General features: G+C 37.2%; 1 protein-coding gene across 3 annotated transcripts in view; it reads right to left on the bottom strand.

The window, feature by feature from the left end:
* Window positions 1-223: 223 nt before the first annotated feature.
* The window catches only part of LOC113081925 (syntaxin-binding protein 4), a 39,316-nt gene continuing 20,562 nt past the window's right edge, over window positions 224-18,977 (bottom strand). For 2 of the 3 annotated variants that reach the window (XM_026253844.1, XM_026253843.1), the window contains exons 6-22: window positions 18,797-18,876; window positions 17,414-17,534; window positions 17,153-17,294; window positions 14,537-14,643; window positions 14,282-14,423; window positions 14,071-14,143; window positions 10,304-10,392; window positions 7,318-7,414; window positions 5,907-6,034; window positions 5,464-5,556; window positions 4,854-4,919; window positions 4,086-4,274; window positions 3,531-3,647; window positions 2,851-2,900; window positions 2,641-2,771; window positions 2,386-2,443; window positions 224-1,247 (exon numbers count right to left, since the gene is read on the bottom strand). In XM_026253844.1, the coding sequence (XP_026109629.1) occupies window positions 1,184-1,247; window positions 2,386-2,443; window positions 2,641-2,771; window positions 2,851-2,900; window positions 3,531-3,647; window positions 4,086-4,274; window positions 4,854-4,919; window positions 5,464-5,556; window positions 5,907-6,034; window positions 7,318-7,414; window positions 10,304-10,392; window positions 14,071-14,143; window positions 14,282-14,423; window positions 14,537-14,643; window positions 17,153-17,294; window positions 17,414-17,534; window positions 18,797-18,876 (1,747 nt within the window). In that variant the 3' untranslated portion in view covers window positions 224-1,183. The remainder of the gene's footprint in view (window positions 1,248-2,385; window positions 2,444-2,640; window positions 2,772-2,850; window positions 2,901-3,530; window positions 3,648-4,085; window positions 4,275-4,853; window positions 4,920-5,463; window positions 5,557-5,906; window positions 6,035-7,317; window positions 7,415-10,303; window positions 10,393-14,070; window positions 14,144-14,281; window positions 14,424-14,536; window positions 14,644-17,152; window positions 17,295-17,413; window positions 17,535-18,796; window positions 18,877-18,977) is intronic. The other variant, XM_026253845.1, reaches the window with a different exon arrangement.

The following is an 18,977-nucleotide window of genomic DNA, read 5'->3' as shown; positions in this document are numbered from 1 at the left end:
TAGGCCACACATATGATGCAATCTAGTTAAATCACAGGACTACATGTCAGCATTTGCAAAGCATGTTGCTGTTATTAATATCAACAAAGCATCTGCATAACCGTACACCTCTGTCCTCGGGACATGAATGACACCAGCTTATTACACATTGATATAAGTGACTGTAGATCCTATACAGCAAGACAAAACAGTCGAATACAGTGTGCTTATGAAAACGGTAACCCGAACCGTGAGCATTGTTCAGCTGACACACTGCAATATGACTCCCATTACTCGACACCAGTACCATGACAAGAAAAACCCCCGGTATAGTCCCAAAGACGCCGAGATGGAGCAATCAACGTCCATCAACGAAACCAACCACGAAGGATCCCCCCAAAGCACTTAACAGACCATAACTGATCGTAATGCAGTGGATGCTGGGTGACTTTGGACTGACCTGCAACGCAAATGCGTCCCAGCATAGACATGACATGATCGGCAAAGACATGAAGAGGACATCGAAGGGTTCGACGGCGAGATTTACAAGGTCTATGACGGCAACCGCGCACATACTTGGAAGCGAGCGTGTCTAGGTGTCTCTGAATAATAAAAGATTTGGACCCAAAATATAAAATCTTGAAAACATCATAGCACTTTTCAGAACAGATACAAATAAGCATCATATCAAATGATGAAGAGTGGGGACTGTCCCGGAGATCCCTAGGTGAAATGTAATACATGTACTGTATAATACACCTAACTCTAATAGAGAGGTCAGCTGCACAGCCACATGTGTTTTCAGTACAGTCGTTGAAATGGGGAAATGAGATCATCTTCTTAACTGTGTGTGGTAACTGCTTCATCTGCTACAAGTGTTATAAGACACAGCTGAAATCACATTTGAGCATCTCAAAGTCGCCTCTGCTGTTAACAGTGACGTCTGTGATTCAGATTATAATTCCCTCTTTTGGTTTCTGCCTTTATGTAATGACACTCAGTACTGCTACATGTTAAATATCTACACGGACTGCTTTCAAAAATGAGTATGAGTTTGATCAGTAGAGCTCAGGCGTCTGATAACCGCTTTGAAAGAGTACAGACCACACTGCAAGTCGTCACAGTCTCTTATTCTCCACAGTACTGTTGCGGTTTGACCTCGGTGTTCTGAATGAGCCCGGTTTGTCTGTCCATCCCAGATGCTCTACTGACCTCTCCGCTCTACTGCGGGAGTCCCGAGGACAGGAGGTTGTGGCCACTGAATGAGGCTAGAGGGGAAAAAAAGAGAATTATTTCAGGTTAGGTGAGGTATTGTGCAACTCTCTAATCTTCTAATGTAATGAAGATTCTCATAAGCATGTTTGCGATTGTGTTCTATTTAGAAGTGATATGCATTTGCCATATTCCCCTAAGAGTACACACTTTCCACAGTGAGAGCTTCGGAAGTTAAAAAGGGGTAAAACATAACAGTCATTCAGAGTCAGTATTACAAACACACTATGGCTGACACTAATGCACAGCTGTTGTACCTTTTTTCATTAATAACAAAAACTGTTAGACTTTAAGAACAGGTAAAGTTTAAATTAAGAAATTTCTGATAAAAAAAAAATGATTACTGAAATAATTCAAGCTTAATATAATAATAATAAAATATAATAAAACGTATAATTTCAATAAGAAATAAGCTCGTAAAAATGTAAATGTTATTTTTTTTTAAATATACTATTTAATTAATGAATACTATATTATATTTAGTTATTTAATACTATTTAAACACACACATATGAATAAGTATAAATGTGCATTTTTTTTCAAAGAAAGAAATACATATGTATGTATGTATGTATGTATGTATGAAAAAAAAAAAAAAAAATTATATATATATATTTCATCAGTAAATATACAGTTAAAGAACATGCTTCATACATTAAATTATTTATTATTTTTATAATACATAAAGAAACACATACATACCAGTAAACAAATGTACAGAGCATGTTCAGTAAATAAATTATTTAGCAATAATACAGTTAACATTTCAGGATGATAATTAAAGACTAGTAAAACTAATAAAACCACTTTTACTTCGAAGGATCTTCTGAAATGCACTCTTGTTAGGATTGACCCTACAACAAGACTGCCCTTGATTCTCATGTCAAAAAGAGCATGATTAATATGATTTAAAACTCTGCATATCTAAAACATGGGCCACGTGACCCCTGCTGTGGTGTTTTTCAAAACTCCTTGTCAAACTGGTTAACGGAGAGACTTTGCAAGGCTAGCAGTTATTGCCAAGGGTTTTGTGACGGTGAAATGAATATTTGGCCTGAGCTAAACTCAGCTGACAGCAGGAGCTGAAGGGAAAAATGCTGATAGCTTTATAACACAACAAAAACGGCCACTCACTCTGAATCACAGTCCTCTTCAGCCTTCACAACGTCTCCCTCTACGTACTGCGCTAATGCTGCCAAACAACCAGACATTTAGTGAATAACCATGCCATCGCAGGTGCGAAAACACAAGTTCAAATGATTTCATTACAGTAAAAAGTCCAGAAATTGTCCTAATGCAATCTATCCAGATTATGTAAGTCACACTCCACTGGAACAGACTGATGGGGCTTCAAACAATCAGACTAAAGGAGAGAGGATTCTCACTCACTGTGATCCTCACTGCAAAGTGAGCAGACACCATCTACGAGGACTTTGGCCTCAGCTGCGAGCTGGCAGGCGGGGTCTGGAATCGGGGAGGGTGTGTCGGGACTGTCGGTCACCGGAGACGGCCGTGCGCACCTGAAGGAGGAGGAAGGGAAGTCGTGATCTCTGACGGGAGACACACTGCAACGCTCTGTGTCTGTCTTGACAAACTTACCCACTTTCCATCCCAAATAAGCTGGTATTAGTCAGAACTTTGTGGACATTCTGTAAAAACACAGCGCAAATTTTAAAGCACCACTGATATCTAGACTTTTAGCAAAAATGCTAATTCTGTCACGTCGTTCCAATCATGAATTAATTTGTTTCTTCTGCTAAACAGAAAAGGAGATCTTTTGAGGAATATTGGTACACAGTTGGACATCACTGGAAGTCAATGTAACTTTCACGAGTTCACATCTACGTATATTAATTCAGTAAGGTTATGCGTATTTGGCGTGCTGTCCGGGTGGAGGGCTCCGAGCTCGGGATGAGGCCCGAACCCAGAGTACTCCCCCCGGTTGTGGTAAGAGTAGATGGATCTATGGTGAGGAGAATGGGGTGGAGGAGGGATGCTGAAAACGGTCAATGAACAGAGGTAGGTTCTGCTGTCATTTATACCTTATCATGGGTTGATTACTGATTGGCCTCCACTTGTGTTAATCAGGTTAATGAACTGCGACTGTTCCTCCCGAACTTTGTTATAAAACTACATGTACGGTTAACACAATTCTTCAAAAAATCCTCTTTGGTGTTCAGCAGAAGAATGTTTGGAATGAGATGAGGGAGTAAATGATAACCTAGTTTGCATTTCTGGGTGAACTAAAGGGTTCAGTCAAAAAATGTGTTTGTGTTTACCTGTGCAAAGCCAAGGAGCTTCTTGTTGGATATCTCCAGATGTTTCCGTGTGAGTTCAGACCTTCTTAACTGGCTGTCAATGATGCTGAGCCTCCGGTTCAGCTCCATCACATCCTCCTGTGAAGAAAAAGAGCTTTAAAACCAGGCCATTTATAGTTTACTAAAACCATTCAAAATCATTTTCATTCACTGAAACGAAGCTGAAATGTAACTATTTGATGAAAAAGTGTAAAAAATTAGAAATGTCGCTTTAGCAAATAACTGAAATGAAATAAAATAGTTTAGTACTCCAAGTACTAAAATGACTAAAACTTAAAGTTATATAAAGTTAAATACATAAAAGAAATCTAATAAAAAATGTCAAATTTACTAAAACTAAAATAAATGAAAAATCATTCAAAATTCATAATACTATACAAATACCAAAACAGCACTGTTTAAAACTTGTTATTCGCAAACAGGACTGTGTTACACTGCATAACAGTAGCCTTCAGTCATCTTGTAAATCTTTTTAAAAACAATATACATGGTTTTTCATCAAACAGAGAGATTTACCTTGGTAGCCTCCAGGCCTCTCGGTTTGTTTCCGGCGAGCTGGTTCTTCAGATCTTTGATTTCAGCCTCCAGGAGCTGAATGACCTCCTCATAGTCTTGCTCGGCACTGTTAGTCTGTCTCTGAACGGCCTCTGCCACCTGCAGCTTGCTCTTCAGAGACTTATTCTCCTCCACTGTGGCTGTGGCCTTCTGTTTCATCCATACACATGGAAATAAGACCGATGAGTGGAGAAAAGTCTTAGGGCCAGATTTACTGTCAGCCTGTGCCTGCGCAAACCCTCATTTGGCGTTTAAAAACTACTGTCAGGATTTACTAAAACACACAGTGGGAAATCGTGGATTTGCGCTTGTCAATTCACTGGTATTTGTGGCATTATTTAACACCCCAAAAAATCAAGTCTTAAAGCAAGAGGTAATGTAATTTGCGAAGCTCTTGGTAGATTGTGCTGGTCATTATGGAAATGAGATGTTGCGTCTGTGTTCTTTAATATGTGCATTATTAGTAAATCATCCACAGAATCTTCCCCTCCCAATGGCGCTTTCATGGATCCGCGCTCTAACGCGAATCTGGCCCTTAAATGTTTGAACAAGTTCAGATGCTTATGTGCTTATAGCTTATATTTGGTATACACAAATATAGTGAGGTCACATGGCCAGCACAAAGTGCTGATGTATTAAGACAGCTCACATGCCTGATAATATGTGGATGGCATATTTTGAGGCATTTAAGACACAAATCGTGTTTATTTGAGATGCTGCAGGCATTACCTCAGCCGTCTTCTGCAGTTCTTCCTCCAGAGTCTTCTTGCTGTCTTCTGTGTCTTTCAGTAACACCTGAGATCATTGCAATAAATGTTCATGTCACCAAACCTTTCTGCACAGATGTTCAGCACTGTCTCGCAAAATGTAATCAAAAGTCAAGCTGGGTTCAAACCTAAAATCACCATGCAATGCAGTTTTTTTCTTTTCTAAATATATGATATCAATCTCATAGAATGATTCGTCCATGCATTTATTCTTTTTTATATCCAATTTCCAGTAAAATGATATAGTGATGCATACTAAAAATCAATATATATATATATATATATATATATATATATATATATATATATATATATATATATATATATATATATATACTTAATGAAGGTATGAAAGAAAAACTTTCCAGAAAAAAAAAGCATAATCAGTTTAACTTGTGCTTCTTAAGAAGATTTGTATGTCTTTGAATCAGTCAGACTAACATTTTAATTTGACTTCAAACTATATGTATTATGTTGTATTTCCTAACTGAGTTACAGGTCAGCTTACGAGTAACTTAATGAGTGTTCACTGTGGACTCTGCAACACAATCCAGTGATTAATCAGTACTGACCCTAAGCTGTTTCATTTGCAGCTGGAGTTGTTTGACTTCAGTCTGAAACTCCTCCAGTTCCTCGCTGCTGTAGCTGCACTCTGACTCATAGGTCTGAAAGAGAGAGCGACACTCCTTCATAAGTGTGTGACCCTGCCTCTCAGATCTGAAAAGAACATTAAAACCAGGACCAATTCAGGGCTCATACATCGATGCGAGACGTATCCAAAAGGCGCAGGCTACAGAACAGGCAAGCTCTGACAACTGAAGCCTTTAAGAGCTTAAAAGACAGCTTTGATAACTTTCCTGAGCAGCAGAAAAGCTCCTTTAAGAATGCAAAGTAAATCTCCCGACATGCTCAACTTCAGGAGAAAGTGAAGTCTCAATGTGAGGAGGTGCTCTGAGGATTGCGCTGGAGTTTAGCCCCAATCAAAGTCACTACTAAATCCCGCGGGTCTACTTACCGGAGAATGAAAGGCAGAAGTGTCCATCAAACTAGCTGCCTCCTGATAGGAGAACATGAAGGGACCCTGCCCCAGTCCCGCCTCCTCCAGCTTCTCCTGATAAACGCTGCGGGTGGCTTCCACAAAGTCTTATTAAGAAAACAGAGGCGTAGTTAGAAATAGCCAAGAATAGCATTACAAACATAAAAAGCACGTAAGGAATTACAACATCAAAACCATCAAGTCTTCTGCTATGTTGATTTGAACATGTGTGATTTCAGGTCAACATTTGCTTGCTACACAGAAAACGGGTGCAATATATTCTCTTCACCTGTGACTCAGCAGAATCTATCCAGAATATTCCATGAGAAAGAGCGTCTAGAGGGAATATTTATGTTCAGGTGCCCTTGCTCAAAGTGTTTGCACAGCTGAAGTACAAGAAAACAGGCAGAACTCTTGCTCCACTGCAAGCACTTTGATCAGGATTTGCCTCGGTGGCATCTTCCTGCTGAGGAGCGTAACTCCCTGTCGTGAAGCAGCCTGGAAATATACTTAGCTGTCTAAGTTTGTACTGAACCCAAATACCCCCCCCCCCCCCGACAGACAATCTGTCTCTAAAAACTCATTCTAAGTGTTTCAAAGTGTAAACTCGAGCTAAATATCCAAATATGGACTGTGATTCCCTTTTCAGAATAGGTATTTCCGTCCCTGTCAAAATGTGATTATTTCCTGTGGTTATTTCAGAGGTTGGGAACCTTAGGCACGCAAGCTGCACCGGTAATCACTGGCATCCGAGCAATGAGTGCTAGAGAGATTAGTATTACAGTCATTTCAATAATGTTCAATTCTGCCCCATTTCCATGCTAAACTACAACTTCTTTTTTGCAAAAATGCAGTAAGTTTTTTCTTTGTCATGCAACCTGTTTGTTTTATTTAGGTTTGTAAAAAAAAAAAAATTGTTGGTGGTAGTCATAGAAAACAGTTTACTTATGAAGATACATTTCTATTAATATATTTAAAATATTTAAAATCATAATCATAACTTTAAATCTTAAAATGTCAACCACTGAATTGGTTAAAACAATCGACAAAACCTAAGCAGTTAAATTAAATATGATATAAAACCCCACTCATTCAAGGATGTTTGCACAGGATGTGCTTTTATTGCAGGGGTAGTGCAAAAACATAATGTAAGTGTGTGCATGCTTGTAATTTGAAAAAGAAGTGAAAATGATTACAAATAGCACTTCAGATCAAAACGGCCCCTATTTTAGACTCCCTTTTAATACTGAAATATGTGATTTTTTAAAAATGGTTTGCAGTCCACATCCGAAATGACTGTGATTGTTTTCTTTATCTAGTTGACTGGCTAAGGATCACGTATAAAGGTGTAGCTGTGTGCAGCATAAAGGTGTAAAGGATGTGTCTATACCTCCATACGATACCGTTCCCTGAGGGTCTGTAGTGAGACTCTCTCTGAGCTGCCGCTGCTTCTCATCTGTTACATCCAGACCCAGGTACGACAGAGCCTGTAAAATGAACAAACTGTCAATATAGTGCTTCAGGGCCTACTCGACCACATCCTGCACCTTTGAAACTCTGCAATGCCATTCTCATATTCCAAAAAAAACAACATTTCATTTTTATTTATTTACATTTTTTATTAATATATTTATTACAACGCTGTTTTGAATTTACTGCTCAGAGCAGAGAAACACAAAATATATATGATGTATCTATATTTCTGATGTATACAGAAGCACAAAATATATACTGATGACTGATTCTTTTTCAACTGTACAGCATCCAAGCAAGCTTGAAACGAATGTTACAGCTATGTACACAGGAGGGCAGTGTGGTAACAGAGGTCAAGCCGGTAGTGTACCATAAATCCAGGCTTATGGTCCATAAGACTTCAAAAGACGTTAATAAGGCTAATCAGATTAGGTTCAAACCTACAATCTGATATTGCCACAAAAGTAATATATACGGTACAAACACCAATGGCAAGAAAACTGTCCCGTTCCAGATAAAACATCTACTTAAAGATGAGACAAACAGAGGAGTAAACAGCATAAAGTCGCATAAATTTTTTTATTCATGTCAAATACCTGTTCGTGCAACACTTAATATTGTGTGCATTGTGCCTCTAGTCCACATTTAAGTGCTCTCGTCCATTGAGACCTAATCCTATTAATGGGTCGGTAGATTAGGGTCAGCCTCGGGATCAGAGGGATTAAATTAAATCTCTGCTAAACAACTGCACCATAACAAATAGCAGAGACAGAGATCTGTGATAGTTATGATAGGTTATCTGCATAAGTGCTCTGTCAGTTACTTTGCACTGAGACACAGGCTCCTCTTGAAGTCACTGGTTCAGATTTCAGTGGGGATTAACCCTTTAAATTCCCCTGGTTTTCTGAACTGCTGGGTCCAATCCTGCGATTACTAAAAACACAGGGAAAAGCACTTGGCACATGCCACTGCAATCATAAACTATGTAGATAATTAAAGTATTTAATTAATTCACCAAATTAAAAGTATTTATTTATCTCAAATGTTTAAAAGAAAATCCACTCATATGAGTTGAAGATGATAGCAGCTGATTTATTTTAGCTGGTTGCCTTATGGAGGCCTTATGGGGGCCACCAGGTTAAAGGGATACTTAACCTAAAAATGAAAACTCTGTCATTAATGACTCACCCTCATGTGGTTCCAAACCTGTAAGACCTGTAAAACACAAATTAAGATATTTCGATGAAATCCGAGAGCTTTCTGACCCTTCATAGACAGCAAGGCAACTGATACGTTCAAAGCCCAGAAAGGTAACAAGAACATCGTTATTTTGCTGTTTTTGCTTTCTTTGGGCACAAAAAATATTCTTGTATAGCTTCAGAAAAATTAAAGTTGAACCCCTGATGTCACATGGACTATTTTAACAATCAGTTCCCTTGTTGTCTACAGAGGGTCAGAAAGCTCTCGGATTTCATCAAAAATATCTTGATTTGTGTTCTGAAGATGAACAAAGGTCTTACAGGTAAGGAACCACATGAGGGTGAGTCATTAATGACAGAAATTAATTTTTTTGGGTGAACTATCTCTTTAAGGTCACATGAGTCATATTTTGTAATGTTATCTAGTGGTTCTGGGATGGGGACCATTCATAATATTTCTTAGTGTTTCTTAATATTCTTAATAATATTTCTTACTTCCTACCAGTGTTAAATTTGGCATCAAATTTTGATTTAGTTTTAGTCAAGGTGCGTCCCAAATAGCATACTTATGCACTATTCTATGAAGTTTTTTTTAGTTTTAATAGTGTGAGTAGTGTGTTCACACTGAAAATTACAAAGGAAAAGTGCAGTTTAAACTCCCAGATCATGCACTTAACCAAAAAAACTAAGTGTGTAATGTTGTATGCTTCATTCACTCAATGAAGGGTGAGGGGCTATCAGACTCCATTTATGAATGACAAAATAACCTTATATAATTCATACATTACATGGTTTAGTACACAGTGCATAAGTACATAGTGTATGAATGCATAGTGTTTAGTGCATCAATTGGGATGCGGCTATAGTCTTTTGACCAAAATGCCATTTAGTTTTAGTCATATTTTAGTCTAGTTTTAGTCTACTAAATATCATACAATTTTAGTCGACTAAAATCTAAAGGGTTTAGTTAAATTGCAATGCATTATTTATTTATTTTTTTTCTGTTTTGGTTATTTTAGTACGTCAAGTTAAGATAAAGCTTATAAACTAAAATACGTTTTTTTAATATATTTATTTTAGATATTTATTTCCTTTTTTATAGATTTGCTTTATAATTTCAGTTAACATTTACTTTAGTTCAATTATAATATTAGAATATTTTATGGTTTTAGTTTAACTATAAAAACTTGAAAAAAAATAAATAAATAATTTTTTGAAAAAAAAATTATTAGTCTGTCCGTACTGTGATGAGGAATCCCAGACAGAAGCTACAATAGTTATGGAAATGGAAATGAAATGAAATTAGATACAGTTTATGTACACAAAATATCAATAATGACCAGGAAGAAAGGCTTGAAAAACATTGTGATGCTTATTTTGAAATGTCTGCACGGTTGACTGTACAGTAGGCTGCTCATTCAAGTTCAGATGAGGGAAATAAAATATGCATTCTTACAACCATCTAAAACACATTACCATTGAAATATTGCATAGGAAACATTGTCATAATTAATTAAATTTGTGCTTATTTGGAGCCATTTTTGTGTGAGGTCAGTGAAAATATTACCAGTCAAGTCAGCAGGACGTGTCCTTGATTATCAGTCAAATGTAAACTTACCATTCACAGCACCGGACAGCTGAGAATATTTCATGAAGCATAGCTCTTTGTACACATGCAAAACTGTCTGTGTGAACCAGGCTTACCAGATCGAGCTTCTCTGATTTGAGCCGTATGTGGGGGTCCAGTGAGATCTTGGGTTTGGAAACAGTGGCTTGTCTCTGCGCGGTGGAGGCTGAGGGGGAAAGTGTAACAGTAATTCACCTACTTAAAGAGTCACACTCACATTAGAGCATTTAGTGGCGAGTGCTAATAAGCTGCATTGGAAAACGTGGCCTTAAATGTTTTTATCATTGTCTGGGAGCTCAAACGAATGGGTATTATATTAATACAATAAAGATTATGAACTGTGTGAGGGATTTGAATCGAGGGGTGGAGAAAGAGATAGCAATAGAGAAAGTCAGGTATTAACACCAGTGCTTTCAGTGGCGTGTATTTTTAAGCAACGCTGGCTATGAGAGCTATGAAATGATCACCCCCACCCTGGGGACATGCTCCTGCAGGGGATTTATCTGCCTTCTGACGCTCATGATTGACAGCTCGAGCTCAGACACGTCAGACTCACGCAGACTCAGACAGGTCCCATGCTGGTAATTCAGGAGCAACACGCTCGCCCAGGAGGAGTGGATTTAACAGGTGCTACTGATGGCACACAATCCAGGACAACTAAAACAATCCCGATTAATGGGGCGTCTATGAATGTTGCACCAGAATTGCAACTCATAACAGGGTTGGTTCACATAAAAATTTAATAATTTTCTTGCCTTCATGTTGTACAAATATGTATAAATTCCTTTTCTTCTATGAAACACAAAATGTGAATTGCTGAAGAATACCCTGCCTACCTGTTTTCCTTATAATGAAAGTGAATGGGGACTCTGTCAAGCTTCAACATCACAAAAGAGTACATTAACATTATCTATAAGGGGATAGGTCACTAAAACATTTTTTTAATTCTGGCATCATTCACTCACCCTCATGTTGTTCCAAACCTGTCTCTTTCTTATGTTGAACACAAAAGAAGATATTTTGAAGATTGCTGGTAAACAATCAGTATTCACAGTATTTCTTTCCAACAGCTTCAAAATTCTTCCAAATATATTCTTTAGTGTTCAACATAAGAAAGAGACTCACACAACATAATGACAAAATGTTCATTTTCGGGTGAACTATCCATTTAAGTGCTGTATTCACATTGTTCTCATAGTAAATACAGCAAAAAAAAGGCTGAAGTAAGAATGGCATTTTGTCATGATGATTTCTGTAGGCTATTTAAAACTTTTGATTTCAGTCAGTATCATACACAAAGCTATTATATGTTTTCAGAAGACTGTGATTTATATAGACCACTGTTATAATGCTTTAATGGTGTTGTTAGTCACTTGACAGCCCCAGTCCCCATTCACTTTTATTACATTGAAAAGCCAATATATATTCTTCAAAAGTTATTTTTTAGTTTTCATGTCATTTGGGTCATGGGGTGAGTATATGATCCGACTTCTCAAATCCAAGGGCCAAGCTCAAAATCGACACATAAGAACTTAACATAGGTTTAATAGCGTCATGTTTAACCTACACTCTCAAAAAATAAGGGTACAAAACTGGGGTGGTACTAATTAGTACCATTTAGGGGTTGAAATTGAAATAAGGTTAAAAAATGATGAGCAGAATTCTACAACAATCTCCATACCTCTACAAATCATGAAGGAACCAAGATAAGCAGATCTCACACAGTCTGAGTCCATCTAGTCTCCCTTTCTAAAAAGGACACCCAGAAGGGCTTTTGCTGGATTACAGCACCTATTTAATTCAGATAAGACAGAGCTTCCTTATTCTTATAAGATTTAATCAGCTAGTCTGTATAAATGGGTAAGTAAGAACCATACACGTTATAGATGTCACAAATGATTAGCACGCTATGCCAGTAAACACAACACCATCCAGAGTTCAAGGGCGAGCCGGGCATGATTAAGCTTGAACTCTGGGCCAGGGATAGCCTGATGGACAGGGGCATGGTACACATCTAAGTTTGGACGATGGACATTAAAGCCAGACTTGAAATCTCTGAATGTCACTGCATTAAATAAAAATTTACAAATGTTACAAATAGTCTCTTAACCAATATCTTATTCCAGCAATAATATCATTTGACCTTTCTTTTAATATACTTACAACTAGGTCCATTTACTTGAGAAGAAAAAAATTATATTGTAATAATAATTGCTTTTAGGGAATATATTTTAAGGTTTTAGTATTTATAATTAATATGCATCATATTAAATATTAATATTAATTAAATTAATCGTTAGATTTTTAAAAAGTTTATCCACTGACATTTTTTTTATATTAATTATTAATGTTCTGAATGATGAATTCTGTTTTTAGTTGACAGCTCACATTTTAAAAAGTTTATTGGGATAAATCAATATAATAAAATCTATATATTGTTAAAATCAATCAATTTTTATTTTTTAAATGTTAGGGAAATTTCATAAACAAAAAATAACTTGGTCAGAATAGTCAATTTCAGTAACTGTGTATTCTGCATATTATTTTTTATTATTCTAACACAGTTAATCTAATACACGACACATTCAAATACACTAGAATGACGACCGACCACTTTTAAGTGTGAATTCAGTGTCGAAATGTTTCTGGGGACTCTGTATAAAGAAATACAAGTGTGAATTGTTTTTTGGGCATTATTTCAGCATAGGAAGATTTCGGTGTCTGGAAAAGTGACTTGACATGTTAACATCCACTCTGACTGCTGCTTCAAATATGTATAAGATGGACTAAAGTGGTGTCACGTCACGTCTCTGTTGTGTTTTGTCTTGCTTGTGTCTTGATCAGTTCATTGTTCCCACTTGTTGTGTTGTTAATTATCCCATTAGTCCCTGTGTTTTATAAGCCCTATCTGTTCCTTAGTCCCCTGTCTGCTACTATCTGTATTTTGGTCTATGTGTTGTGCTATCGCAGCGCCTCGATTCCTTGTGTTTGCTTTGTGAATTATAATAAAAGACTTCATTGGACTACTCCTGCGTCGTGCATTCTGTAGACAGCTAGCACACATTACAAGTGGCTTTCTCTGTATGCTTTCTTTAACAATTTATCAATCCCATTTTGTGCCCCAAGAAAGGATTACACAGTATGCATGGCAAACCAGTCTGTACCAAACAGCTACCCAGCTGCTGTGAGCTGAGATAAGAGCACTATCTGACTCTACATGAAAGAGGCCTTCCTCTCTTTTTGTGGTACGTCTTCTAGAATTTGATTGTGTCATTTAAACACCTCACATACAAGCCCGACCCCGCAGCACCGAGAGATTAGTTTGCAAGTAACCGTTGATTAAAATCCAAACACTGCTACTGACTAATCCCCAAACTTTCTCTCTGAAAACAAATTATTGCTTTGCAAGAATCCCGTTTCTCTGAGCACTGGTTCATTTTAGATGCTACTTGCACTGAGGCAAGGTACAGTAACCTAAAGAGCAGCTACTTCCTGTATTCATGAACCTGCACTTGAACACCACTGCTATTTCCCCTTTTAGTCTGTTACCATGAAGGATTTTAAAGGATGTACTCTACAAACACAATAACAATAAATTTGCAGCAAAATATCTATATTAAATTAAAAGTTAATATTAAAAATACAAATAATGCTTGTATTTTTTATTCCAATGAGAGCATTACCTTATCTCTATAACAAGGTATATCCTTATAACAAGGGAAATAGGAGACTTATAAATCACAAAATCTGCACTGTTCATGCGGGTGTTGAGAATGAGTGGCAACTAGCAGCAAAGCTTATTAAGACAGAGTTAAGGGGGTTAGATATACGAGTCCTGACGTACCTGAAACTTGTATGTCTGGAGGGCAGATATCCGGGGAGGACGAAAGTACTGGAGCTGTTTCCTCTCGTCGCATCTACAAGAAGAAATGATGAAGCATTGCATTATGAAGCAGAAAGACCATGACAAGTGTGTGCATTATGTAAGCCACAAGACTCTCTTGTTGTTGAAATGCCAAAGACGTGACATGATCTGTACACTAGTAAACACTAACCTCAGGAGATCGGACATGAACCTTTAACCGGCTGGAGTTGTATCCGTTCCCAACCCCCCTCTGAACTCCATTATGCAACGATGGGCTGCTGGAAAAAGGTCCTTTTCCTGGGATGAAGGCAATATCCACCACTGGTTCCTGACTTCAAGGGCAAAGAACAGGGGTAAAAGATACATTATGTAAAAGAAAGATGTACGAATATACTGATTAAACATTGATCAAAATACATAAAGCTACACTGAACAGAGTGAATACCTGAATTTGACTTTATTGAGCACACTTTTGGCCTCCTCATACGTGACTCCTATCAATGACTCCTTGTTAATGGCGATAAGCTGATCTCCGGGTCTGAGCCGTCCATCCTATAAGGCCAAAGGAATGAACATCCTTACTAAATGTTGCTGATCAGTCACAATTGGTGGCAGACATTCAGTTTGAGAAAGCTGTGCCAACAGGATCAGCAGGAACATAAGCCACTGTATACTCAGGTGGAGACCCGAGACCTGTGACCTCATGTCACAGAGGACACCACTACAGCAACTCCATCCCCTCGGAGACACTACAACTACACAAGTGTGGGAAAAGTCTCTGATTCCTGGGAATCCTATCCGCTGCCAAAACATTTCCAGAAATTGGGGGTTTAGAGATGCACAATACTGTATATAAGCGGTCACATGGGTACTGTACAAAATAAAATTAATCAGTTTTGCTGTTGGTGCATCTATAACACAACTAAAATAATGTTTATTTAGAGCCTGTTAAATAAAAATAAAAAAAATGTCGTAATTACTGGAATTATGAGATGCCAACTTGTAAAAATCGTTCACATCCTTGTAGAACTCAAAATTACAACTACTCTTAGACTACTCTTAGAATTTTCTAAGAGCTACAACTTTTACCACCTGACCACCTGATATTTTGTTAAAGATATATTTCTTTGAAAACATACATTTTAAGTTTTTTGTTTGTTTTAGTCTCACAAATTTTAGACTAATTTTTGATATCTGGCAATACACTGGTTATGTGCTTAAAAATATTAATAATTACAGTTATTGCTAAATTTCCCTTATCTGTGTATTCTTTTACTACCGTACTCTTCAAAATTTGGGGTTCAGGATTTTTTTTAGATATAAAAAAGGTTTTATTTCATGCTCACCAAGGTTGCTTTTATTTGACAACAAAACAGTAATATTGCTCGTTATATTTTAAATTAAAAAAAAACTTTTTATTTTAATATATTTTAAAATGTAATGTATTCTTGTTGCTACAAAGCTGTATTTCCAGCAGCATTACTCCAGTCTTTAGTGTAACACGTTTCTTCAGAAATCATTCTAATATGCTGATTGGCTGCTTATAAAACATTGCTTCTTATTATTAACATTTTTAACCGTTGTGCTGCTTGATATTTTTATAAATCTTTTGATCAATATAATGCATCCTTGCTGAATAAAGATAATCATTTCATTAAAAAAAATGTTGACCCCAAACTTTGAATGTACCTAATTTACTGTAAACAAAAAAAAAAATGTTTGCAGTCCTAACTATGAGCAACAATAAAAGTGATTCTTGTTTTTGGAGAAACCACTTACATGCAAGTAAACTCTAAAACCAATGACTAAACAAAACAAAAAACAGGGTTAATTTCAGATAACTCTCATTGAATCAATGCATGTGATCTTATATAATCGGTGTCACAGATGGGCAACAATCTGACACTGAAAATCAAAGTGCTATTGAATATCTGTGCTTCAGCACAATAGTCCTGTAGGTGAATGCTAATCTGAGCTGTATATTTCACAGGGAGGGCGATGCCCTAGACAGCCTTCTGTACACCTGACCTCTGCAGTCTGCTGTGACAGTACCGCCCTTCCCCAGAACAGCCCAGCAGAGCCTTTACCTATTTTATCTATCGGGGAAACACTTGAGACAATGTAAAGCAGGGGAAACATTGCTTAGACGGTTTGTAGGAGATGTCTACCTGCTTAAGAGGAAACCTTTGCACTGGCTCAGACTATATAACACAGTACACATTACATTCTAGGATGTCATCCTCACTTTAATCCGAACCCCTTCTGCGATAAAGATGGCTAAATGTGTTAGAGCTTAATGGTAAGGTGTAAAAAAGCTGAGCGATCCTTGCTTTGGGGGAGAATATTCTTGGAGGTTTCTTCTCCAGCTCAGACTAAACACTTCCTCGAATTGTGTGAAACATCCCACTCATTTATGTCCACTGATCTCTCTCTTTCTCTGTCTCATTTTATCATTGTTTAAAGACAAATGATGATTCTTACAATTAGTATTTAGCTTAATACGCACCAAAACCATCTCCATACACAAGCTGTCCACACAAACTCACCTGCTCAGCCATTCAGCACTTGTAATTCTCAAAATTAAACAGTTAAAACACAATTTACCAAAACAGGGGGCATCAGCTAGCTTCCAAGGGGGCTCAAGATGACTTAAATAAGGCAAAACAAGTATGAAAGTAAGCTAATATCTTGCTCTGTATCTAAATCATATCTATATCAATATCTAAAACATTGCATTTTTCTTTAAATTATTATCCTTAATCCTTATCCAGTAAATCATGAACAAATGGAAAAAGATCAAAGATTGCTGTAAATCCTGGTCAGTGGGGCCCTTGGAGTCAAAAAGTTCGAAAACCACTGCAGTAAATGTTTTTCTCTTCTTCTTGATCCAAATCTTGTGTTAGATCAAGCTACATGTTTAACTGTGTTTTTGTGAAGCTGGCTCTAAATAGATTCTAAATTTCGCAACGTGAGTTTTTGATCAATCATGATTTCTGCGTTCACCCAGATTATGCGCATAGAAACATGTGCACACAGTTCATTACAGATCCCACACTCTCACCCGATGACAATCTCCTCCAGACAGCACTTCCTGGATGAACACTGCAGGGCCATCGGGTCTGTTGGAGCCACCGCCGATTGTAATACCCAGACTGCAGGAGCGAGCGATTGATATCAGCTGAATCACCCCTTCACCTGGGTGACTGAAACCAAACACACACAAACTTTAGATTACTAGAATAAACTGTTGCTAGTTACTTGTTAAATAGTTAAACAATTCAGCAAGTAACCTTCACACAGCTAAATCATTGTTTCCCAGTACCTTAGGGAGCGTAGCAAGGGTCCTGTATTGTAGTTACTCTGAGAGCCAGCAGGACTGAGCAATAGAGGACTTTGAGATCTGGATGAAGACCCTGATGATGTGCTGTCCAAGTATCTGCCTGCTTTAGCACAAAAGAGATGGATAAAGACGTAAGTGGAAAAATGAATGATCACAAATAGACTGATATTAACGCTGACATAGGTAGTTAGTTATTTTGAAAGCTTTTATAAAATCCAGTGACAATTCATCTATTTCAACAATAACAGCGGCTTTAGTATCTAAAGAATGAGAGTGTATCCAAACCAACTAAAAACAAAGATACAGAACTTGTTATAAGGTACCGTTCAAATGAAGATTTTTATCCATTTATTTATTTTTAAAGAAATTCACCCTTTTGTTCGGCATGAGGATGCATTAAACTGATCAAAGATTACAGTATTTTTCGATTTCAAATAAATGCTGTTATTTAGTACTTGCTATTCATCAAAGAATCCTGGGAAAAAACAGACGTCACAGTTTCCATAAAAATATGAAGCAGCACGACTGCTTTCAACATTGATAATAATGCAGAATATATTTCTTCAGCTTTGCCATCATTGGAATAAATTAACATATTAATGGAAAATAGAAAACAGTTATTTGAATGATTCAAACATTTAAACAGTAGTGTACATAAAACGGTGTGCTGTCATGCTCATAAAAGTGATTCGTTTAAGTTTGCAAACTGAACTATTCTATGTTTTGTCGAAGAAAATGTCCAGAGGAAGACCTCTGACCAAAGCGGTGTCTCATTTGCACTTTTAAATTAAAGACTTGTGCTTAAAGCGTTATCATTATAATATTGTACACTGAGGGGAGAGCGGGGATCAGACTGAGCAGGCAGTGCATGAGCGCACACCCCACTCCCAAAAACTTTTCCTGTGGAGCATCTTTCCTCCGGCAAGAACAGATGTTCAGAATTGCATAATGGACAAATGCGCTGTCTTATGCCATTTTCCAGGGCTGATTTGTTTCTCCCCTAAACATTATAATTATAATTGACTTGAGTCCAAAAAAAGAGACTGATTTTCGAAAACACAAACCGTTTGAATGTCTGCTGTTTTACATATACATTTGAGGAAGAGTAAACATTTAGATGTTAAAAAGAGAGGATGATGATGAAGAGATGGGATGTGAATTTCTCCTCCTCCTTCAGTTGTGAGGATCATATTGCATAATGAATCAGCATTTCATAACCTTTGTTATGTCAGGGAAGAGGAGAGAGACATTCTAGTACACCTGAGCACATAAATGAATGCATTTACAAAAGGCAATACTATGCCTTTAAAATATGTACATTTCATGCACTTTAAACCTTTCAATTACTGAAAAATGGAAACCTACTATGCTGAATAGGTGAATTCCTGTTAGATCCTGTGCTGCTGTTTGAGCCGTATTTTTCAAGGAGCTCTGCAAATTCTCTCCTACACAAAGATAGAAGAGGAATTAACAATAACCACAATGTAACCAACCAAGAAAAATCTAATAAAACCTTCAATAACATCATACAAAACAACCCAAATAC

The sequence above is a fragment of the Carassius auratus genome, unplaced genomic scaffold, assembly GCF_003368295.1.
Source record: "Carassius auratus strain Wakin unplaced genomic scaffold, ASM336829v1 scaf_tig00035347, whole genome shotgun sequence".
NCBI classification, from domain to species: Eukaryota; Metazoa; Chordata; class Actinopteri; order Cypriniformes; family Cyprinidae; genus Carassius; species Carassius auratus.
Note: the sequence above shows the minus strand (reverse complement) of the source record. Positions and strands in the feature narration are given on the sequence as shown.